This window comes from Heterodontus francisci, chromosome 5 (genome assembly GCF_036365525.1).
Source record: "Heterodontus francisci isolate sHetFra1 chromosome 5, sHetFra1.hap1, whole genome shotgun sequence".
Classification (NCBI taxonomy): Eukaryota; Metazoa; Chordata; class Chondrichthyes; order Heterodontiformes; family Heterodontidae; genus Heterodontus; species Heterodontus francisci.
The window spans coordinates 132,687,800-132,712,432 of NC_090375.1; the positions used below are offsets into that span (position 1 = coordinate 132,687,800).

General features: G+C 43.2%; 1 protein-coding gene across 13 annotated transcripts in view; it reads left to right on the plus strand.

Moving 5' to 3' along the window:
• Positions 1-24,633, plus strand: part of LOC137370057 (uncharacterized) — a 98,886-nt gene that overhangs the window by 37,623 nt on the left and 36,630 nt on the right. For 3 of the 13 annotated variants that reach the window (XM_068032113.1, XM_068032112.1, XM_068032116.1), the window contains exons 2-5: positions 3,041-3,126; positions 13,080-13,138; positions 17,132-17,218; positions 19,948-20,105. In XM_068032113.1, coding sequence (XP_067888214.1) covers positions 13,111-13,138; positions 17,132-17,218; positions 19,948-20,105 — 273 coding nt within the window. In that variant the 5' untranslated portion in view covers positions 3,041-3,126; positions 13,080-13,110. Of the gene's footprint in view, position 1; positions 138-2,083; positions 2,515-3,040; positions 3,127-13,079; positions 13,139-17,131; positions 17,219-19,601; positions 19,688-19,947; positions 20,106-24,633 lie in introns of those variants that run through there. The other 10 variants (XM_068032110.1, XM_068032119.1, XM_068032122.1 and 7 more) reach the window with 7 other exon arrangements.

Below are 24,633 nucleotides of genomic sequence, written 5' to 3' on the forward strand. Positions count from 1 at the left end.
GATGAGGGCGACGTTGGGTACATTTTTCCCACCCTTATCCAGAGGTTTGAATATCGTGTCCCTCCGGGCCCGGTCCATTTTGAATCCCCAGATGAAGTGGAAAATGGCTCGGGTGACCGCCACGATGCAGGAGTGGGGTATGGGCCAGACCTGCGTCACATACAGCAACAACGTGAGCGCTTTGCACGTGATGACCAGGTTCTTGCCCACAATGGAGAGAGATCGCTGCTCCCACATGCTCAGTTAATGGTGTACCCTGGCTACTCGCTTCCTCCAGGTTTTGGTGCATGCCCCGGCTCTTCCGAACCATATCCCCAGCACCTTCAGGTAGTCTGACCTGATGGTGAAGGGGACAAAGGATCGGTCTGCCCAGTTCCCAAAGAACATGACCTTGCTCTTGCCGTGGTTAACTTTGGCTCCAGAGGCCAGTTCGAACTGGTCACAGATGCTCACTAGTCTGCGAACGGACAGCGGATCCGAGCAGAAGGCGGTGATGTCGTCCATGTACAGGGAGGTTTTTAACCCGAGTGCCTCCGTTGCCTGGGATTGTCACCCCTCTTATGCCCGCATCCTTCCTAATAGAGTCAGCAAAGGGTTCAATACAGCAAACAAACAAACGACGGGGAGAGAGGACAGCCCTGTCTGATTCCAGATTGGTTCGGGATACTTTGATTCCCACCCATTGATTAAGACTGTGCTACTGATGTTTGTGTAAAGCAGTTTGATCCAATTGCAAATTCCCTCCCCAAACCCCATTTTGGAGAGCACGTCCATCATGTAGGTGTGTGATATCCTGTCAAAAGGCTTCTCCTGGCCCAAGCTGATGAGTCAGGTGTCCACCCTCCTGTCCCATACATAGGCAATCGTATCCCTGAGTAGTGCGAGACTATCAGAGAATTTCTTGCTGGGTACAGTGCAGGTGTGGTCGGAGTGAATCACCAACTCCAGAGCAGACGACTTGACTGGCGATGACTTTGGACAGAATCTTGTAGTCAACATTAAGCAGTGAGATGGGCTGCCAACTTCTGATTTCTGCCCTCTTACCCCTTCTGCTTGTAGATGAGGGTGATGATGCCTTTCCTCATGGATTCTGACATGCTGCCGGCCAGAAGCATACTCCCGTATACTTCTAGCAGGTCTGGGCCGACCCAGTCCCACAGGGCCAAATACAATACAAACGATAAGCCGTCGCTTGCGAGAGTTTTACTCGTCTCGAAGGACCTGACGGACTTTGTCAGCTCGTCCAGAGTTAGCGGCTTGTCCAGTCTCTCCCTCATGCTGTCATCTAAAACCTCTGATAAATGACAGGAAGGACTGGGAGGCTGTGCTGTCTGTGGGCTTCACGTCATACACCCCAGCATAAAAGGATTTGCTGATCCTTAGTATGTTGGACTGCGCAGACGTTACTGAGCCGTCCTTTTCCTTCAGGCTGCTGATCACAGAGCTGTGTCTGTGCACGTTTTGGAAGAAGTAACACAAGCACGTCTCATCCCGCTCAATGGAGCGGACTCTGGACCGGAAGATGATCTTGGAGGCCTCCGTGGCAAAGAGCGAGGCCTGCTGGCTCTTCACCTCATGGAGATCCTCCTTGACCTCGCCCCCCCCATCGACTGCTGCCGGAGCAGATTTTGAATTCTTTTCTGGAGTCGGGACATTTCCCTCTGTCTCTCTCACGCCCTCTGAACACCTTTTGAAGATAAATAACCACTTGACGTTCTCCTTGATCGTCTCCCACCAGTGAACTGGGGTCTCAGAGGGGTTTTACGGTTCTCCAACCTTTGTAATCCCTTTTGAGTTCCTCAAAGTTCTCTGGGGTTAGCAGTGTAGCATTGAGCTTCCATGTCCCCCAGCCAACCCGCTGGTCATCCTGTAAGTGACAGTCGGCCAGTAAGAGGCAATGGTCAGAGAAGAACACCGACTTGATGTCAGTGGATCTAACAGTGACAGCACGGGACCCATACAGGAGGTCAATCCTGGAATGGGCAGACCCGTCCAATCTTGACCAGGTGTATCTACGCTGCGCTCCGTCTGCAGGTTTGCTGAAGGCGTCATGCAGCTTGGCATCTTTTACTGTTTCCATTAGGAATCTGACATAGCATCCAGTTGGCTGTCGTCTCTGCTGGATCGTCCAGCTGCATCGATGATGCAGTCGAAGTCACCGCCTAGGATGACCGGCCTGGATGTCGCCAGCAGCAGCGGGAGCTGCTGGAAGACGGTCAACGGCTCGCTGCATTGAACTGGGGTGTACACGTTGATCAGCCAGAGCGGAGCATTGTTGTACATTACATCGGCTACAAGGAGGCGACCGCCTACCACCTCCTTAACTTCGGAGATGGTGAAGTTACCTCCCCGCAGCAGAATACCCAGGCCGGAGGAACGGCAATCATTACCCCCGACCAGATCAATGGCCCCTGCAACGGATAGCTCTGAGGCATGTCATTCAAGTCCCTTCAAGTATGCAGTTACATTTTGGAAACGTGGGCCTGCTGATGGAAGCAGCCTGTCATGGTGAATGTGAGTAAGGTGTTGGGAGCGATGCTTTAGTTGTAGCCTTGATTACCACAGAAATGAAGCAATGCTTAGAACTGTTCCCAGTTTGGGATGGGAGGGGGAAAGAGGAGAAACAGCTGGTAAAAAATAAAATCATAGTTAAAACTTGCTCATAATTAAAGCTTTATTTCAGGACTATTGCACAAAGTCTGTAGTATTGCTGAGATGCATATTGAGCTTCATCTGATTTGAATCTTATTTTGAAAGGAAGAATTGTTTTAATGGATGTACTCTTGTATAAAATTGATATTTGTGTTTTGGAGAAAATTGATGTAGGCCTGGAAGATGCAGTGGATTTTCTAAAAATTCTACTTTCAAATTTTTTTAAAAGTTTGGCATTAAGGCCAGTAGAGGCTGCTCTGCAGCCAGTTGTTGAGTGGCATTAAGAGAATAGAAATGGAGTAAACAGAAAACCATGAAGGGCTGAGAAGAAAATGTACTGATGGCCTGTCCTACTGTGTTTAATGTGCTGTGCCTTTTATGACCTCAGTAGAGACCATTCACTTTAAAGCAAGCGACATGAACTTCCCCATGACCGATTAAAGGATCACATTCGACTGGAGTTCCATTGATAAGGTAATCTCTGGTGACCCCATTGGTCTTTTCTCTTCTGCAAACTTTGAGCCATCGAATTGGGTTTAAACCTTCGCAACCTTTTGCTCTATCGGTGATCTGAGAGCAGCTGTTCCCTCTGAAAAAGCCCAATGGTTGGTTTCTCCTGTGCGCTAGCTCTCGCTTGCCTTTTTTCCTTTTTCTTCGGCTCTGCAACTGACTGCTGGTCCTTGTTTCTTCCTATGAAAGCCTGTCAAATTGTTCCAGATTAAAAGTCAATAATCGTTTGCCTTTGACAATTGTCTGACCATAGAAAAACCAGGTGTTAAAATTTACAAATCAGTACTGCATTTTAGAGTCCCTGGCTCCCTGTTTATAATCTGAGAGTTTGGAAGCGCGAAACCTATTGTCCTTCAGGTGTTATAACCTTGCACCCTGTTTTCAAAAACATATTTGATCTGGGTTTCCTGTTCTTAAGGTAACCAAGGTCTCTGGCTTGTCTCTGGGCAGATTCTGTATGAGAGCACATGGTTCCTCTGAATGTCCTGTCATGCAGACCCCCCGCCCCCCCCACCTGCCAAGAAACTGTTGTTGCAGCGAGGAAATGACTTGTTAAACAGATCAGTCGTGGCTGGAAAAAAATTTACATACTAACTGCTTGTGGAGACAAAGGACCATTCCCTGACAAATTCAGCCCACGATGGACTTGGATCACCTGACATTGAAGGTGAGGAAGCTCACATTCCAGAATGACTGCTAAGATGGCCGAATACACAAACAGATGTGGTCAAACCAGCTAGTCACATGACTAACCTACTAGGTAACCTGAGTTTTTTTGAATTGTTCAGACAGTTTGAGTGAAAAAGAGAGAGAGGGAGACTGTTTGCTCCTGGACTGAGAAGACTTCTCCTGTCTGCTCCCATCTCTTTCTCACAAGCCTCTGCACCCAATGAGGACACGTGAACCTCAATAGAGAAAGTCTCTTACATTGAAGAAGGTTTAAGAATAATACTGGGCCTCAATGAAAAGCAAGACCTACCTACAATCAAGCCCTCTACAGTGAGATTGAAGAACAGTAACCAAAACCATCTTCAGATATTGCCTCAAACTTTTCTACTTTATTTCGTCTGCTCTTTTCTGTCTCTATCTGCATGTGTGCATCATGTATCCATAGGCATTAACTGAATTAGTGTTTAAGTTTGGCGGCATCTGTGGAAAGAGAGGCAGAGTTGACGTTTCGGGTCAGTGACCCTTCTTCGGTCACTGACCCGAAACGTTGACTCTGCTTCTCTTTCCACAGATGCTGCCAGACCTGCTGAGTGAATCCAGCATTTCTTGTTTTTTTTTCAGATTTCCAGCATCCGCAGTATTTTGCTTTTATTTTAGTGTTTAAGTTTAATGAAGTTCAACTTTTTTTTCTTTAAACCTAAGAACACCTGCTTGGCTGGTTTCTTTGCCTTATAATTGGAAAGCAGTGAACAAAGGTTCACTAAGGGGGAGCTTAAAAAAAAACAGTGCATTGAAAAATAAAACCCTGTTACGGTAAGACCAGGTGAAGGCTGAGAGGGAACCCTCGACCTTTTTTCTCACCTGGTCGTAACAGTCCATTTTACACTGCATTAAAGATTTTAAAACATAACCATACTACGAAGTTCAGCGTTCATAACACATTAGATAAAGTTAATGAATCGGTCATTTAAAAAAAAATTGCACTTTATTCTTGCAGACATTTGGCAGCAATGAGCTTGTATTTTGAGGTTTTGATAGCTGTTAGGATTTGACGCTCTCACCGATGAGGCCCAGGTTTGGTTCCCAGTCAGCAAAGCAAATTTTACAAAAGAAAGCAGCTTATCCATCAGATGAAGAGTAATTGCTTTCATCACTGTTAATAAACCAACAACATCCTGTTGCACACTGCAGGAAGTGTATCTCAAGTAACCAGAGACTTTTCCCATGTCAGGTCAAGTATAAATCGGGAAATAATGGAGACATAGAAACATAGAGAGTAGGAGTAGGCTATTCAGCCCTTCGGGCCTGCTCCGCCATTCAAAAAAGATCATGTCTGATCGTCTAATTCAGTACCCTGTTCCCGCTTTCTCCCCATATCCCTTGATCCCGGTGGCCTTAAGAAATATATCTATCTCCTTCTTGAATATATTTAATGACTTGGCCTCCACTGCCTTCTGCGGTAGAGAATTCCACAGAAATTATTCATCATCTCGGTTCTAAATGACATACCCCGTATCCTGAGACTGTGACCCCTGGTTCTGGACTCCCCATCCATCAGGAACATCCTCCCTGCATCTAACCTGTCTAGTCCTGTTGGAATTTTAAAGGTTTCAATGAGATCCCCTCATTCTTCTAAACTCTAGTGAATATAGGCCTAGTCAACCCAATCTCTTCTCGGACGTCAATCCTGCCATCCCAGGATCAGCCTAGTAAATCATCTTTGCGCTCCCTCCAAGGCAAGAACATCCTTCCTCAGATAAGGAGACCAAAACTGCACACACTACTCCAGATGTGGTCTCACCAAGGCTCTGTATAACTACAGTAAGATATCCTTGCTCCCATACTCAGATCCTCTTGCAATGAAGGCCAACATACCATTCACCTTCCTAATTGCTTGCTGCACCTGAATGCTTGCTTTCAGCAACTGGTGTACAAGGACACCCAGATCTTGTTGCACCTAACCCTTTCCTAATCTACCACCATTCAGATTATAATCTGCCTTTCTGTTTTTACAACCAAAGTGGATAACCTCACATTTATCCACTTACTACTGCATCAGAGTGCATTTGCCCACTCGCCCAACTTGTCCAAATCACGTTGCAGCCTCTTTGCATCTTCCTCAACCTCACATTCCCCCTCAGCTTTGTGTCATCTGCAAACTTTCAAATGTTGCACTTAGTTCCCTTACCCAAGTCATTAATATATATTGTGAATAGCTGGGGCCCAAACACTGTTCCCTGCGGTACCCCAATAGTCACTGCCTGCCACCCGGAAAAAAAAAACATTTATTCATGCTGTCTGTTTCCTGTCAACAAATTCTGAATCCATGCCAGTATATTACCCCCAATCCCATGTGCTTTGGTTTTGCACATGAACCTCTTATGTGGGACCTTATCAAAAGCCTTCTGAAAATCCAAATACACCACATCCACTGGTTCTCCCTTGTCTATTCTACTAGTTACATCCTCAAAAAACACCAGTAGATTTGTTAAGCATGATTTCCCTTTTGTAAACCCATGCTGACATTGCCCAATCCCATTTATGCTTTCCAGGTGTTCTGCTATCACATCCTTTATAATAGACTGTAGCATTTTCCCCACTACTGATGTAGTTCCCTGTTTTTCTCTTTTTTAAGTAGTGGGGTTACATTTGCACCCTCCAATCTGTAGGAACTGTTCCAGAGAGTCTCGAATTTTGGAAGATGACCACCAATGCATCCACTATGTCCAGGGCCACTTTCTTTAGTACTCTGGGATGTAGATTATCAGGCCCTGGGGATTTGTCAGCCTTTAACCCCGTTAATTTCCCTAACACTTTTTTTACTGATACTTATTTCCTTCAGTTCCTCCCTTTCATTCGCCCCTTGGTTCCCTAACATTTCTGGGAGGTTATTTTTGAAGACAGAACATGAACCTGTGTGTTTAATTATTCTACCATTTCTTTGTTCCCCATTATAATTTCCCCTGTTTCTGACTGTCTTTTCTTCACATATTTATAAAAACGTTTACAGTCAGTTTTTATGTTCCCCGCAAGTTTACTCTCATCCTCTTATTTTCCCCCACTTAATCAACCTCTTTGTCCTCCTTTTCTGAATTCTAAACTGCTCCCAATCCTCAGACTTTCTGCTATTTCTGGCAATTTTATATGCCTCCTCTTTGGATCTAATACTATCCTAATTTCTTTTGTAAGCCACGGTTGAGCCACCTTTCCGTTTTTATTTTTGTACCAGACAGGAATGAATAATTGTTGTAATTCATGCACGCGTTCTTTAAATATTATCCATTGCCTATCCGCCGTCAACCCTTTCAGTAAAGTTCCCCAATCTACCATAGCCAACTCGTGCCTCATACCTTCGTAGTTTCCTTTATTTAGATTCAGGACCTTAGTTTAGGATTCAACTACTTCACTCTCCATCTTAATGAAGAATTCTATCATGTTATGGTCGCTCCTCCCCAAGGAACCCCGCACAACAAGATTGTTAATCCTTTCTCATTGCACAATACCCAGTCTAGAATAGCCTGTTCTCTAGTTGGTTCCTCAACGTATTGGTCTAAAAAACCGTCATGTACACACTCCAGGAAATCTTCCTCCACAGTATTATTGCTAGTTTGGTTTGACCAGTCTATATGTAGATTAAAGTCACCCATGCTTACAGTTGTACCCTTATTGCATGCGTCTCTAATTTCCTGTTTAATGCCATCCCTTACACTTCCACTACTGTTTGAGGGCCTATAGACAACCCCCACCAACGTTTTCTGCCCCTTGGTGTTTGTTAGCTCCACCCATACAGATTCCACATCATGATTTTCTGAGCCAATATCCTTCCTCACAATTGCATTGATTTCCTCCTTTACTAACAATGCTACCCCTTCTCCTTTCCCTTTTTGCCTGTCCTTTCTAAATATTGAATACCCTTGGATGTTCAGTTCCCATCCTTGGTCATTTTGCAGCCATGTCTCTGTAATCGCTACTATATCATAACCATTTATATGTATTTGCACAGTTAATTCATCTACCTTTATTGCGAATGCTCGCGCATTAAGACACACTGCCTTTAGACTTGTCTTTTTAACATCGTTAGCCATCTTAGCTTTATTTTGCACTATGGCCCCTTTTGTTTCTCGCCCTTGTTTTCTCTGCCTTCCCTTTTGCTTCTTACCTTTTCTGTCTTTAATTTCTATCCTTGTTTCCCTCTCCTCTGTCTCCCTGCTTAGATTCCCATCCCCCTGCCATTCTAGTTTAAACCCTCCCCGACAGCACTAGCAAACCCACCGCCACCCCCCCCCCCCTCCCCCTGAGGAAATTGGTCCTGTTCCTGCCCAGATACAACCTGTCCAGCTTGTGCTGGTCCCACCTTCCCCAGAACTGCTCCCAATGTCCCAGGAATCTGAATCCCTCCCCACTATGCCATATCTCCAGCCATGTGTTTATCTGATCTATCCTGCTATTTCTGCTCTCGCAGCACGTGGCACTGGTAGTAATCCTGAGATTACTACCTTCAAGGTCCAAATTTTCGTCCTAACTCCCTATATACAGCTTGTAGGACCTCATCCCTTTTTTTTTTTTTTACCTATGTTGTTGGTACCAATATGTATCATGACAACTGTCTGCTTGCCCTCCACCCCACCACCCCACCCCTCCAGCATGCCCTGGAGCCAGTCGGACATCCTTGACCCTAGCATCAGGGAGGCAACATACCATCCTGCAGAAATGCCTGTCTGTTCCCCATTATGATTGAATCCCCTATCACTGTAGCCCTGCCACTCTTCTTCCTCCCCTTCTGTGCATCAGAGCCACCCAGGGTGCCATTAACATAGGCTCTTGATGCTTTTCCCCTGAGCCACCTCCCCCAACAATATTCAAAGCAGTATATCTGTTAGAGAGGAGGATGGCCACAGGGGACTCCTGCACTACCTGCCTTCCTCTACTCTGCCTGTTGGTCACCCATTCCTTTCCTGCAGTGTGACCACCTCACTAAACGTGCTGTCCATGGCGATCTCAGCATTACGGATGTTCCACAGTGAATCCACCCACAGCTCCAGCTCCATAATGCGGGTAGCCAGTAGCTGCAGATGGATACACTTCCTGAACACATGGTCATCAGGGACACTTCCAGCATCCCTGATTTCCCACATAGCGGAAGAGGAGCATATCATGGGTGCGAGCTGTCCTGCCATGACTTACCTTTAGATTACATAGTATTTTTTAATTAAAGGGAGTAACTAAATGCTAAGGCATGCAAGGAGGGCGCTACAACTATCATGGGTGATTTTAATCTGCATATTGACTGGACAGATCAGATTGGCAGAGGTAACATGGAAGACGAGTTTGAAGAGTGCATCAGGGGTTGTAACTTAGCGCAGTACATTGCAGACCCTACCCGGTAACAGGTTATTTTAGATCTAGTAATGTGCAGGTATTCATACTGAATACTGAGGGAAGTGATGGCTCACCTAGGGAGTGCAGCCAGAGCCAAGACCAGCAGCAAGGCTGCAGAGAGAGCCTGGGGCTCGAGTGAAAGGTGGCATCCAGCAGGCCCCAGGCTGGCCTCTCTCCTGGGGAGGCCACTACTCTGACTGGGGCCACCCAAAATGCTGAAACACAGGTTTTTTTAATGCCATATCATTTGTGGGGGTGTGGAGGCTTACGTTTCTGAAATTGATCTGCCTGGACACAAGGACTCAGCAGAGCTTCCTGTGTTGTGCAAAACTTAAAGTTTTTGGAGGGAAACTAATTGGCAAACTAAGCTGAAATGGATCCAATAAATGTGTTTGCTATTGCTATAGAGTGTGCGGGCCCCAACAACCCCACTGCCTTGTGGGCGTCTCGGGAGAGACCAAGGCTAAGGGAGTAAACCCTAACGGAAAATCCGGAGCGGAACCCCGTAGGCGGTCATGTGTCACCTTTGGCATGTTTCCGGCAGTTCCTGCAGCCATACTGGTGCCAAACGTCGTGTCCTGCACTCCTTTGGACCCCACCAGAAAGGCCGAGAGGGGGGTTTTGACGACTGGGCAACTCTCAACCTCCATAAATTTGCCCAGGCATGCGCCATGGAGAGGTCACTCCACTGACCACCTCCAGGCGCGTATCCATTGTCTCTCGAGATAAGGAGGCCCAAAAGAAGAAAAGAAAGAATACTACATTGGGTTCACAAGGGCAGAGTCTAATTCAATATTCATGATGAATGCACGATTTAAGTCACCATAAGAAATTGGTGTCCTTTCAAGCTAAGTAATGGAATTAAGATTTTTTTCCCTAACTGTAATGATTTTAGATTTTTCTGCAAAGAAGCAACATATTTACAGCTATAATGGTAGATCTGAAATGAGTATGCAATCTCCTAATTGTATTATTGCTGGTGACCTTCAGTTGAAATCTGGTGAACAGGGATATTACTGTTCTTGCTTTTGGTGCCACAGAAAGCAGACATGCAATTTATTTAACCAGCTGAGCAATTATGATGGCATGTGGTGAGAAATTCCAGTCACAAACTATTAAGTGATATCCGTTGCTAATTTTACTTTAAAATATTTGGATGACTAAATCATAGTGCTCAGCCAATTTTGTGCTACAGGGAAAAAGGTATGTTCGCACTTGCTAAACTAAAACAGCATAATCTATCACTTAGTCCGAAATGTATGCCCTGTCCCCAAAAATATTACTGCCTGTTAATTCAGTTACTATGAGAAGTGATAGGTAACAAACAGAGAAAGGCAGGTTTTCTTTTGAAAGGGAAGGATTTGATTTACTATTTATTCTGTGAATGACTCCAGTAAGGGAGAAATTTCAATTTTATCATTGAAGTGTATTTATTGCTTCCCTTAAGAGCTTGTGGGCAGGTAGTGTGCATGGTCTGTTCAAGAAATGGAATTAATGGCCAATGAACCCTTTTCTTATTCCAGAATTCTTGTGATTTGCCCTCCAAATTTTCACCAACGCTCTGTAAAGAAATAAGTCAACGTGAAAAGCCTGCTGAGATCATGGAAAACAAGTAACCAGTCCATATGCAGCATGGTGAAACACTAATGGGTCACAAGTTCAAGTTCCTTTTTAAATTTCTTCCAAGCCAGGAAGCATTTTATTTAGAGATGCAGCACTGAAACAGGCCCTTCGGCCCACCAAGTCTGTGCCAACCAACAACCACCCATTTATACTAACCCTGCAGTAATCCCATATTCCCTACCACCTACCTACACTAGGGTCAATTTACAATGGCCAATTTACCTATCAACCTGCAAGTCTTTGGCTGTGGGAGGAAACCGGAGCACCCGGCGAAAACCCACGCGGTCACAGGGAGAACTTGCAAACTCCACACAGGCAGTACCCAGAATCAAACCCAGGTCCCTGGAGCTGTGAGGCTGTGGTGCTAACCACTGCGCCACAAAGGTGTTTTTGAATGTATATAGAAAATATTTGCAGTTGAGAAACCTAATCTCATTACGGTGGATTTTAATTCCATCTAAGTGTTGGAAACCGAGAGGGTGTGCAGGCAGTTAAGAGTAGAGGACCAGAGGAATTTCCTGTATGGGTTCCACCTACACACGGACCACTTCCTTGCTGGTTTTCTGTCCGACTACTCCTTAGTACATTACCTTGCTGCGCATCAAAAAGGTGGAGGCCCCCCAATGAAAGACACTGTACTCCGGAATCTTTCTCCCCCCCACACAAATCCATTAGTGACCTGCGATGGAGAATGTTTCTTAAACATACTACCGAGCCACCTCACTAGTAACCAGGCTGCGTGCGACCTCTCATCTGGAAGAAAGTGTCCTCCACAATTCCATGGAGTGAGAAAGGTTGTAGCCTGTTCTCCCATTCAAAGAGCCTTCTCCACAACTACTAACGCCATCATTTTAGTCCTATGCTCCTGACCTTGGCAGTCAGTTCGGGTTGGACTGAGCGGGAAGACTTTTTTGTTGGTCCGTTCTTGACTTTAGCCGAAACAGCAATCCACAGGTCCAGGATGTGTGGTACATATAGGGAGAGTTATTCTCGCCGTTTGCCTCGTTTCCGTAATTGTATACACAGCTGGGTGGCATGTTTACTAGTATGTTTGAGAACTTCTGGCACTGGAGGGCATACAGTGCTTAAAAGATAACAAAAAGTAGCTCCTGATTTAATTTACCGAATGCTTCTTCCGATTTCATTGGGCCTCAGGTTAGATTGTATCATTGATGCCCTTACGATACTGTTTTCTGTCCAGTTACCCAGTACCTAGCGAATTGGTCCAATTAAAATAGGCTACACAGACCTATAGACTGGATGTGGATGTTTTCATCACTGCCATGGACAATTCAATATTCAAGTAATGTAGTTAAGCGAAGGTCAGGTCATCAGTTGTTAACATTTCAATTACAAATCTAAATTCCATACCAGACGCACACCACCAGTCGCGGCTCATAGCGAAGTTCTGCATGGTTGTCCTTGTACTGGATTCTCAGGTGTAGATAGCAACCAAGTATAAACCGACAAAAAGGCTGTTAATACGTCAACAGCTCTTATAAATCCTTTGGGATCTAAAGTGATAATTCCCCATTTCAACATGAATAAACAGGGATATGCATTTTGCATAAAAAATTAGACATCGTTGATAAAACCCAAAATCACACTCCCTACTACGTAAATCATTTAAACCCATGAAATATCAATGCTTAACAAGGGTTACCATAGTTTTGAATTGGTGCTAAAAGACAGGTGCTGGCCCGAGGAGTACTGGTCCAAATCTCAGCAATCGCGCTGTCTAATCCCGATCGTATCATACAAGCATGTTTCTACAATATAAATATCTCATCTACTGAAGGTATCATTATCAGCAAATAGTTGGCAAAGTTTGGATCTAACGCAATTCAAATGGTAGACTTGTTCATCGAAGTAGGAGACACAGATTTGGATTGGGTGTTAAAAGTGGCCAATTTAAAGCAGGAACAACCAGGTAAGGGGTGAAGCATTCACACGTGTGTGTTGTGTAGATTGAGACAATTCTCTGCACCACACGTGGAACTTGTTGAGGATTGACAATTCTGCCATGGGATGGAAACCTGTTCATTATAAAATTGTATTCCGTAACGCCTCTTAACCTTAGAAAACCTCATAGACTTTTTATGGAAAATTCAGTTTTTCTTCACGTTGCATCTCATAAAATTATCTAGTATAGAAGGAGCCTAGTCAATCCGTTGAGCCTCTGGTGACGTTGTTATCCAATCATTTCTTTTCCCCATATCCACGTGTTTTTTTTTTCTCTTTTTCAGCTATTTATGTACTTCCTCCTTTAAAGCCATTATGGATTTTGCAGATAAAAGTATTTCTGGTGAGACATTCAATGTCCCTTCTATTATGAAAACAATCTCTTAACCTCTTCCTTTGTACTTTTTGGGACTATCTGAAATGTTTGCTCTCTGGTACCAGTAGAAGTAGCTTTTTTTTTCTATTTATCTTATCCAAGCTGTAAATAATTTTGAATGTCTAGTAATTCTCCTTTTAACTGCCTTTGTCTAATGTAAAAGCCCCAGTCTTTCTAATCTCTGCTCACAACTGTACCCTTTTGCCCCTTGTGTCTCTCTTCTGAACCCTTTCTGTAGTCTTGATCTCCTTCCTAAAGTGTAATGCCCAAACCTGGACACGATATTTTAACTGTGGTCTGACCAATGACTTGTAAATGTTTAGCGCTGTCTCTATTTTGTGTCTATGCCCCTGTTTATGAAACTTAGGATTCTATGTGCTTTTTTAAAAAAAACTTTGCCAGCTTGTCCTCCATTTTATATGTTGTAAAATTGTGTATATCTCAACCTGTAAGTCTCACTACTTTTAAATTTGTACCATTTAGTGTGTGCTGGTTGTATTTATTATGTAACTTGACTATTTGCCATGAATATGCTTGGAATAAACTTTTCTATGGAGATATATTATGATCCCTGACAGCATGAAATTAATATCTGAACTAAACCTTGTAATGATTAGTTGGGTAACTTCTATAAGAAAACTTGTTTTCTCAGTCAATGAATTAAAGGCAAACAGTACTGAAGAGGGTAGTTATAGAAAGATGTGAGCTGACAACAGCATGCCTTGAACAAAATAAAGGGGAATTAATTAAAATAATTCAAAATTTAATTCATCTTTGCCTGATGCATGTAACTGAAGCAAATTGTGTAACACAACTGAAGCCCACCAGGCTAGTATTTCCATGCATAATCTTTTATGCACTGCCTCCAGTTGAGAGAAGCAGGAACTCTATTTTCCAGTCAAGCTTCGAATCACAGATTCTTTAATTCAAGAGCTTTCTCATTTGTAGACTTTCTGCCCAACAATTTTCAGTGGCCGGTTCTGCTTGTTCTATAAAACATTAGCTGAGTCTGTTCTATGGGAATGTGCCTAGGATTAGGGCTCTCTGCTTTTTTTATTTCCCTTTTCCCAACCTGTTCCTGTTATTGACTAGGACTGAGATTCTGGAACACAAGCTCTAAAATGATTTTGAAGAATGATTGGTTGGTGTGTTACTAGTGAGCTAGTCATCTGCTTGAGTGGCACATTGTCCAATTTACTCATGGACTTGGGAACTTCCCTTCAATGCATAAGCAACGAAGAGGACAATCCATCCTTAAAACTGCTACTGATTGATGATAATGATGGTTGAATCATCAACATTTTGTTAGTATTACAGGAGTAATAGTATTCTCAGGTTCAAATTGAGATTATCTAGATTTTCACTGAATTTATGAATCAGTGACCTTGATTATGATCTATTTGTATACCTCAAGATTGTTTTTAACAGCAGCAGCCCAGAATTCAGAGGAAGATGGTTGGAAAGATGTTTGCAGGTAGATGTGTAGAAGTATTAGAGATGGGGAGGGGGGTGGGAAGAAGATGATTTGGGTTTATTAATTTTGTATCTTTGCCTTTCACAATCTCAGGACATCCCAAAGCACTTTACAGCCAGTTAAGTACTTTTGAAGTCTAACCACTGTTAGTTTTGGGAGGTGGTCTAGGTGTTGGAGGATGTAAAGGGATACTGAAGTATTGAAATATTCAAGTACTAGGAGGGGGTTCTGGAGTGTTTAAGTATTGAGAAAAGATGCTGTGAATAGTAGAATAGTTGTCTTGGGATTTTGGGAGAAGGGGAACAGTGATGTGTTATTAGCATCTAGTGAGTGGGAGAAGTGCTGCAGATCTTGCTGATGTATGGTACAGCTACATCTGCAGCTGTGACCAGCACTGGAATTTATGAAAATTTAGATCTTGGATAAAAATGTTGCCACATTTAAAAGTAATTCAAGCTGGTTCCTGGGGCATAGTCAGAATTGTGGAAATAGGTTGGGAATTGGTGGAAAAGTGTAAAGGCTAGGATTTTGTATTGAAAGTCTTGAGGGATTGGAGGGAGTGAAGGGAAGCTCTGGAGAGTTGTGGTAGGAGCAGCAAGGGTTGGGTGGGGTTGGTGGTTGAAGGTTTCAACTTCTTAATTCCCTCCTTACCTCATTTGTAAAAAGTAATGAACTCAAACCTTACTCGCCCTGTGCTTTGAAGTTTGCATTAAAGGCAATATGAACAATACACTCCATTCTCTCAGGTCTAACCCTAACATTGTCATTAAACCTGCTGACAGGTGTGGCACTGTTGATTTTTGGTGAACCAACCTCTACCTTGTGAAGGCTGAATGCCAACTGACTGACACCTCCTCCTACCTCACCACTGAACACCAAACCAACATTTCACAGACTGTCACTGACCTCATTTCTTTTGGAGAGCTTCGCTTCATGGCTTCCAACCTCATAGTCCCCCAACCCTGCATATTCCACTTCTACCTGCTTCCGAAGGTCCACAAATAGGACTGCTCTGGTAGACCCATCTTTTCAGTCTGTTATTGCACATCTTCCTCTCCCCTGCCCTTTCAACATTCTGAAGGGACTGTTTCCTTGGCACTATCCTGGTCCACTCCTAATCACCCCAACACCCACTCCTCTTCCCATGTGCAAGCATAGGAGAAGCAACACCTGTCCTTTTACCTCCTCCCTTCCCACTGTCCAGGGACTCAAATGCTCCTTCCAAGCTTAATTAACACTTGTACTACTTTCAATTCCATATACTGTATTCGCCACTCATGATGCAGTCTCTTCTACAGTGGGGAGATCAAATGCAGGTTGGGTGATTGCTTTGTGGAACTGCTCCATTCGGTCCATAAGCATAATCCTGAGCTTCTGGTCGCTTGTTGTTTTAATTCTCCACCAGGCTTCCACTCTGACCTTGTTGTCCTCGGTCTCCTACATTGTTTCAATAAAGCTCAATGTAAGCTTCGGGAACAGCACCTCATCTTTCGATTAGGCACTTTGCAGCCTTCAGGACTCAATGTTGAGTTCTGCAATTCCAGATCATAACCACTCCCCCCATTTTGTTTTGGATAGCAGCTGTTGGTAATGATTCTGCTATTCCCATTTACATCAATACATCTTTTTGTTTCTTTACTTCTTCCATTACCATCTCCTTTTGCCTTTCTTTTTGTCACTTAATCACTCATGCCTTCCACCTTATTGCAGACCTTTTCCTCACCTCCCACTTTCCCTGCCTCTGTATTTGCTTTAAACCTGTGACTTCTGACTTTTTCCAGTTCTGATGAAAGGTCATTGACCTGAAACACTAACTCTCTTCTCTTTCCACAGATGAGTATTTCCAGCATTTTCTATTTCTATATTATACAAAAGATTGGGAGTGACTGCAGGCCTGTCATAAAGTATGAAGCAAAACAACTGTGGAGATACAGTGTGACTAGCTTAATCTGTATTTTTCCCCCTTTCACCTGCTATTTCTCCTTTCTAGTCAGGAATTCAATCTGGTTGCCAACCCAGGATGGAGTGTTGTTTCTGACATCTCTTTCCAAATGCAAGTAATCACATATCAAATTGAGACCTTTATGACATATGTACGCATACATTTTTCACAACAATGTTTGAGGCTATTGTGATTAAACACTGATCCGATTTACTACTGTAAAATGAGCTGGATGGAATAAAATTCCCAGATGCCAGAATGGCCCCTTCACAACCCTCATCCTGGCCACAAAAAAATCTAAGACTGCCCTTGTTAATACAGAATTAAGAGTAGCTTGTAACCTATGCCTGTATATATTGAACATGGATTTGTACAATTACCAGATAAATGTTTTTTTAAAAGAATGTCATTTGCTTCTGAATATGATTCATAGAGAAAATGTTTGTTTGAAATTACTAATTTTGTTGAAGCATCTTTTATCCCATTGAAATGGGAAATTGCTTTTGGGGATAATCTGTTAAACAGAGAATTTTTACTGTTCTAGTTGAACTCTTTCAAGTCTGCTCTACAACCCCTAAGGAACTTAAAGAACTTCCATTTTATGAGACGGATATTAAAGAACTGTTTGAAGGTGAGGTTTGAAAGAGCTCCATGAATGTATGATTCAACTGAATAGTTAAATGTGTTTCTTTACTAGTTATATTTAAGGTTCTCACCAGTTATTGATGACTTAAAATATTAATGCAGAGAAGCACTGGGACAATAACCTGCACAGTGAGGAGTCTTGAATGAGGAGAAAAGAGGCAAGCTGAAGACTGTAGGTCAATGATTTTTTTTTTTGCCAAATTCATTTCTCATAATGAACTGGCAAAATATGCAGTTTTATTCTCTGTTGCAAGAATTGGGCATTGTTGTTTTTTTCCCCCCTCATTCCATTTGGAAAAATTCTGGCTTTTATACAGTAGCCTACCAGCAACCTAAGGAGGGAAGATTTTGCAGAGAAAGTATTTCCCACTATGGACGCCTTCCAACACTTCATGTGTCACTCACCATGTGAAATAGGATGGATTAAGAACCGGTCTAGCAGCTCAATATTTGGCATCCATGAGGCGCTATGGGCCATCAACAACAGCAAAATTGTATACCATCATAATCTGTAACCTCATAGCCCAGCATATCCCTCGATCCTCCATTACCATCAAGCCAGATGACCAACCCTGCTTCAAGGAGGAGTATAGAAAAGCATGCAGGGAGCAGCACCAGACATGGCTGAAAATGAGGTGTAAATCTTGCAAAGCTACAACACAGGGCTACATGCTTGCTAAATGGTAAAAGCTGTGTGCATATTGGTAGAGCTAAGCGATTCCACAACTAAGTCCAAGATCTGCAGCCCTGCTCCATCCAGTTGTGAATGATGCACAATTAAGCAAATAATGAGAAGAGGAAACGCTATGAATATCCACATCCTCAATGATGGAGTCCAGTCTACGAGTTCCAAAGATATGGCTCATCACCATTGACCAGAAACTCAACTGGACCAGTCACATAAATAGTTACTGAAGCAGATCAGAGACTGAGTATTCTGTGGCATGTGGATCACCACCTGATTCTCTTAAAGTCTACACCACCTTAAAGGCACAAGTCAGGAATGTGACTGAGTATTCTCCACTTACCTGGATGGGTGCAGCTACAACAACAAAGCACAGTGCTTCCTCATGGATGATCAGCAGTCCATCCACCAACCAAAGATTCTATGGACCTATTGCTACTAGGAAGATTTGTGCTGGAATCTGCAAGATGCAAGTTGGCATTTGAAAGGCTTGTGAAAATCAAAAGCCTATGTGCAGAGTTTATTTGAATTGTGGTGAAGTTTTTTTAAAAAAAAGTCATCTGAATTTTCCCAACTTGGGGCATGATGGGACTTTGCATTTAGTCTTGGTGTCATATTTGACCCCAAGATGAGCTTCTGACTACATCTATGCCAAGACCAAGACTATCTACTTCCACCTCTGTGCCATTGCCTGACTTCACCCCCACCTCAGCTCCTCTGCTGCAGAAACCCTCATCCAGGCCTTTATTACCTCTAGACTTGCATATTTCAACACACTCCTGGCCAGCCTCTCATCAACTACCGTCCATAAACTTGAGGTCATTCAAAACTCTGCTAGCCATATCTGTACTCCCACCGAATCCCATTCACTCATCGCCCCTATGCTCAGTGACCTACATTGGCTCCTGATCTGGCCTTAGTTGTAAAATTCTCATCCTTGTTTTCAAATCCCTCCATGGTCTCAACCCTCCCAATATCTGTACCTCCCAGATCTTTGCACTCCATTTCTGGCCTCTTGCACACCCCAATTTTCATCATTCGGCCATGCTTTCAGCTGTCAAGGTCCTCAGGAATTGCCTCCATAAACCTCTTCTCCCTTCCTTTTTAAGATGCTCCTTAAATCCTATCTCTCTCGCTAAGCTTTTGGTCATCTGCCCTAATACCTCCTTATGTGCCTCGGGTCAAATGTTGTCTGATTATGCTCTTGTGAAGCATCTTAGGAAATTGTACTATGTTAAGGGTGCTACATAAATGCAAGGTTTTTAGTCCAGTGGAGCCCTATTGCAACCTGTGATTCATCTCATAAATTTGTTTGTGGGATTTTGCTGGTACATAATGGCAGTGTAATTTGCTGACATAATTGCTGTACTTGAAAAATAATTGTGTAAAGTGCTTTTAATACATTTCAAAATGATGGACTAATATAAATATAAATGGATCTTTTGAATCAAAAGAGATCCTCCCCAGCAAAACACTCGCACAATCTGAATAAAATCAGAATTCAAAATTTTTTTTAGAATTGTTTTTAAATGTGTTTTCCTTTCTTGTTCTGAGGGGGGGGAAAGGGCAACATTATCCAAAATATTTAAGTTGAGATTCTTGTTCAATTGCAGTGTTGAGATGGTTTCCACATTTTACTCTCACCCATTTTACTATAATTATACCAAAAAAAATTATTTTATAGTGGATGCAGTCAGTCAGTCAGTAATGAGCATTCAGGTCGCTGCAGGAAACTACGTTTTGCTGCTGATTGTAATTTGAGACCAGCAGGTATGTGACCTTTTGATATTGTAGTATATTTCTGATGGATAAAATAATCCTGTACGTTATTGTAACATGTCCTTTTTTTTTGGTCCCTATGTGACATTAACCAGAAATAACAATTAGTTTCATTGTATTTAGTGAATTGGTGGAAAGTAAAATGTTAAACAATTTAGAAATATTGCTTGGAAATTTGACACTTTCAAATTATTGTCTTAAAGTAGAAAATTGATTGGATTAAACTGTCTTTATAATTTGCTTTAATTTAGTTCACGACCAAACAAATGCACAGAGAAGGTGCAAAACACAACGTCCAAAACGAAAATATAAACTGACCCACGAAATGGGAGAAAAAAGTCCTGCAGCTAGGAAAAGAAGAAGGGCGCCACCAAACTATTTTGTTTCAATACCTGTGACAAATCAGCAGGTATAACTAAGCAGCTAAAGATTTATGCTTGTATCTAATCTGTGTTTTGGAATTTGAAACCACAGGTCTGTTGCTTAGATTATACAACACTTCTGTAGCAGTCATTGGAAAACTAGAACTGCCTTATGGTTTCTGTGGATGGCCATAATTATATTATTACTTTAGTGATCTCTGTGGTGCGGACTTCCCCTGGTGCCAATTCAACGGGATGCCAGGCATCCAGCAGCAGTCGTGTCAATAGGCAGAGAAAGCAGCCAATCACATATGAAATATTCTCACAGATAGCAAACCAGGAATTTAAAAGCACTGAATCATAGTCATAGAGTTTTATATCACAGAAACAGGCCCTTCGGCCCAATGCGCCTGCACCGACCATCAAGCACCCGTCCTAACTAATCTCATTTCCCCGCACTTGACTCGTAGGCTTGTATGCTATGGCATTTCAAGTGCTCATCTAAATACTTGTTGGGTGTTCCTGCCTCTACCACCCCTTCAGGCAGTGTGTTCCAGATTCCAACCACCCTCTGGGTGAAATAATTTCTCCTCAAATGCCCTCTAAACCTTCTGCCCCTTACTTTAAATCTATGCCCCCTAGTTATTGACCTCTCCACTAAGGGAAAAAGTTTCTTCCTATCTATGTCCCTCATAATTTTGTATACCTCAATCAGGTCCCCCCTCAGCCTTCTCTGTTCCAAGGAAAACAATCCCAGCCCATCCAGTCTCTCCTCATAGCTGAAATGCTCCAGCCCAGGCAACATCCTGGTGAATCTCCTCTGCATCCTCTCCAGTGCAGTCACATCCTTCCTATAGTGTGGGAACCAGAACTGTACACAGCACTCCAGCTGTGGCCTAACTAGCGTTTTATACAGCTTCATCATAACCTCCTCGCTCTTATATTCTATGCCTCGGCTGATAAAGGCAAGTATCCTGTATGCCTTCCTAACCACCTTATCTACCTGTGTGGCTGCCTTCAGTGATCTATGGACAAGCACCCCAAGGTCCCTCTGTACTCCCTAGGGTCCTACCATCCATTGTATATTCCATTGCCTTGTTAGACCTCCCAAAGTGCATCACCTCACACTTCTCAGGATTAAACTCCATTTGCCACTGCTCCGCCCATCTCACCAGCCCATCTATATCGTCCTGTAATCTAAGGCTTTCCTCCTCACTATTTACGACACCACCAATTTTTATGTCATCTGCGAACTTACTGATCATACCTCCTATATTCACGTCTAAACCATTAATGTACGCTACAAACAGTAAGGGTCCTAGCACTGATCCCTGTGGTACCCCACTGGTCACAGGCCTCCATTCACAAAACAACCCTCTACCATCACCCTCTGCCTCCTGCCACTGAGCCAATTTTGAATCCAATTTGCCAAATTACCCCGGATCCCATGGGCCTTTACTTTCTTAAGGTTCCACATGGGAGATTGATTATCAAAAGCCTTACCGAAGTCCATGTAGACTACATCAACTGCTTCATCCTCATCTACACCTCTAGTCGTCACCTTGAAAAATTCAATCAAGTCAGTTAGACATGATCCCCCCACCCCCCGACAAAGCCATGCTGACTATCCCTGATTAATCCCTGCCTCTCCAAGTGGAGATTAATCCTGTCTCTCAGAACTTTTTCCAATAATTTCCCTACCACTGAAGTTAGACTCACCGGTCTGTAATTGCTTGGTTTATCCCTGCTACCCTTCTTGAATAATGGTACCACATTCGCTGTCCTCTAATCCTCTGGTACCTCTCCTGTGGCCAGAGAGGATCTGAAAATTTGTGTCAGAGCCCCTGCTATCTCCTCCTTTGCCTCACATAACAGCCTGGGATACATCTCATCTGGGTCTGGGGATTTATCCACCTTTAAGCCCACTAATACAGCCAATACTTCCTCCGTTATAATGACAATTTGAACAAGTATATCACATTCCCCCTCCTTTGCTGTTAATTTAAAACTGCAGATTATGAAATAAATGATTCTGATTGGATTAAGATAAAAAATAAACTTAAAATACTTTATTTTTAAAAATAAAAATTTTTATCGTAATGGAAAAATGTGACATTCCACCAATATAAAATTATCTTTTCTGGACTAGTGAGCGTGTTTAGCAGTAATTATGAAATGAGTACACCAGTAAAAATCCTAGTTACACCTCATTCAACAAGTTATAATGTTTTCAGGAGTTTTTACAGTGGGACTAAAAATGCAAGGGTGAAAGTTCTTGTCTGTTCAAAGATTTCCCATTAATTACAATATGGGGGGACATCAACAGTGCACCCTTTTTAGAAGCATAGAATCTCTAAAGAGAGAAAGAAACACTTGCGATTTTAGTAGCACCTTTCACTGCAAGATGTCCTAAAGTGCTTACAGCCAATTAAGTATTTTTGAAATGTAGTCACTGTTGGAATGCAGGAAATGCAGCGGCCAATTTGCAACTGACAGCAACTTCTGGAGTCTGCACATGCGGAAATCCAGAAGTTGCTGTTCCTTTCAGTGAAGTAATGACCATGAACGCTGACGGAGTTTTCTGTAATTACCACTGCAAAATTCAGGCCAAGAAATTCCTTCACCCCACACCCCCATTCCAGATTCACACATTAACTGGCAGTGAAAGTCTAATGGTATGTTCTTGGCTGGGTACTTTGCTTTCCCCCATGCAGTGCACCCTCTTTTTTTTTTCCCCCTCTCATATCAACAATGCAGCTGAGATTAGAAACTTGATGGTATTGGGGTGGGGGGGGGGTTGGTGGCTGGCATGAGGATGGACCATTTATTAGGGTCTAGCCATTCTGTTACTGCCATTTTAGTAATTAAAGATACAGGCTGAATTTCTCACTAGATATTGGAGCCCATCTCCGAGGGAGTTGGACCTTTGTCTCTGCCAGAGATGCCCCTGAATGTGGTTGTTTTCTGGTCCAGAAAGAAATAGGAGCAGGAGTAGGCCACTTGGCCCCTCGAGCCTGCTCCATCATTCAATAAGGGCTAATCTGATTGTGTGGCTTTAATTCCGCTTTCCTCTCTGCTCCCCCCCCCATAACTCCCTTGCAGATCAAAAATCTGTTTAACTTGGCCTTGAATGTATTCAATGCCCCACGTCCACTGCTGTCTGGGAAGAGAATTCCAAAGATTAATGATCCTCTGAGAAGAAATTCTTCCTCATCTGTGTCTTAAATGGGAAACCCCTTATTTTGAAACAGTGACCCCTCGTTCTCGATTTCCCCGAACCGGCGGAAACATCCTCTCAGCATCTATCCTGTCAAGCCCCCTCAGAATCTTATACGTTTCAATAAAATCATTTCTCAGTTTTCTAAACTCCAATGAGTATAGGTCCAACCTGCTCCACCTTTCCTCATAAGACGCCCCTTTCATCCCAGGAATCAGCCTAGCGAGCCTTCTCTGAACTACTTCCAATGCAAGCATGTCCCTCCTTATGTAAGGAGCCCAAAATGTGTACAGTACCCTACGAACATACGAATTAGGAGCAGGTGTAGGTCACTCGGCCCCTCGAGCCTGCTCTGCCACTCAACAAGTTCATACCTAATCTGATTGTAACCTCAACTCCACATTCCTGCCTACCCCTGATTAACCTTTGACACCCTTGCTTATCAAGAATCTATCTACCTCTGCCTTAAAAATATTCAAAGGCTCTGCTTCCACTGCCTTTTGAGGAAGAGAGTTCCAAAGATTTACGACCAGAGAGAAACAATTTCTCCTCATCTCTGCCTTAAATGAGCAACCACTTATTTTTAAACAGTGACCCCTAGTGGTAAATTCTCCCACAAGAGGAAACATTCTTTCCACATCAACACTGTCAAGACCCCTCAGGATCTTATATGTTTCAATCAAGTCACTGCTTACTCTTCTAAGCTCCAGTGGATACAAGCCTAGCCTGTTCAACCTTTCCTCATAAGGCAACCTGCCCATTCCAGGTATTAGTCTAGTAAACCTTCTCTGAATGGCTTCCAACGCATTTACACCTTTCCTTAAATAAGGAGACCAATACTGTACACAGTGGCTCATTGGTCTCGGGGTATGAATCTCTCTTTGGGTGTATAAATGATTAACGTGTGAGAGGTCCTGGGTTCAAATCCTAGATGAGCCCTTCTCTGTTGGGCAGCGCAGTGGTTAGCACCGCAGCCTCACAGCTCCAGCGACCCGGGTTCAATTCTGGGTACTGCCTGTGTGGAGTTTGCAAGTTCTCCCTGTGTCTGCGTGGGTTTTCGCCTGGTACTCCGGTTTCCTCCCACCACCAAAAGACTTGCAGGTTGATGGGTGAATTGGCCATTATAAATTGCTCCTAGTATAGGCAGGTGGTAGGGGAATATAGGGACAGGTGGGGATCTGTTAGGAATATAGGATTAGTATAAAATGGGTGGTTGATGGTCGGCACAGACTCGGTGGGCCGAAGGGCCTGTTTCAGTGCTGTATCTCTAAATAAAAAAAAATACTCACCAATGTTCTGTATAACTGAAGCATAACCTCACTACTTTTGTATTCAATTCCTCTCGCAATAAACAATAA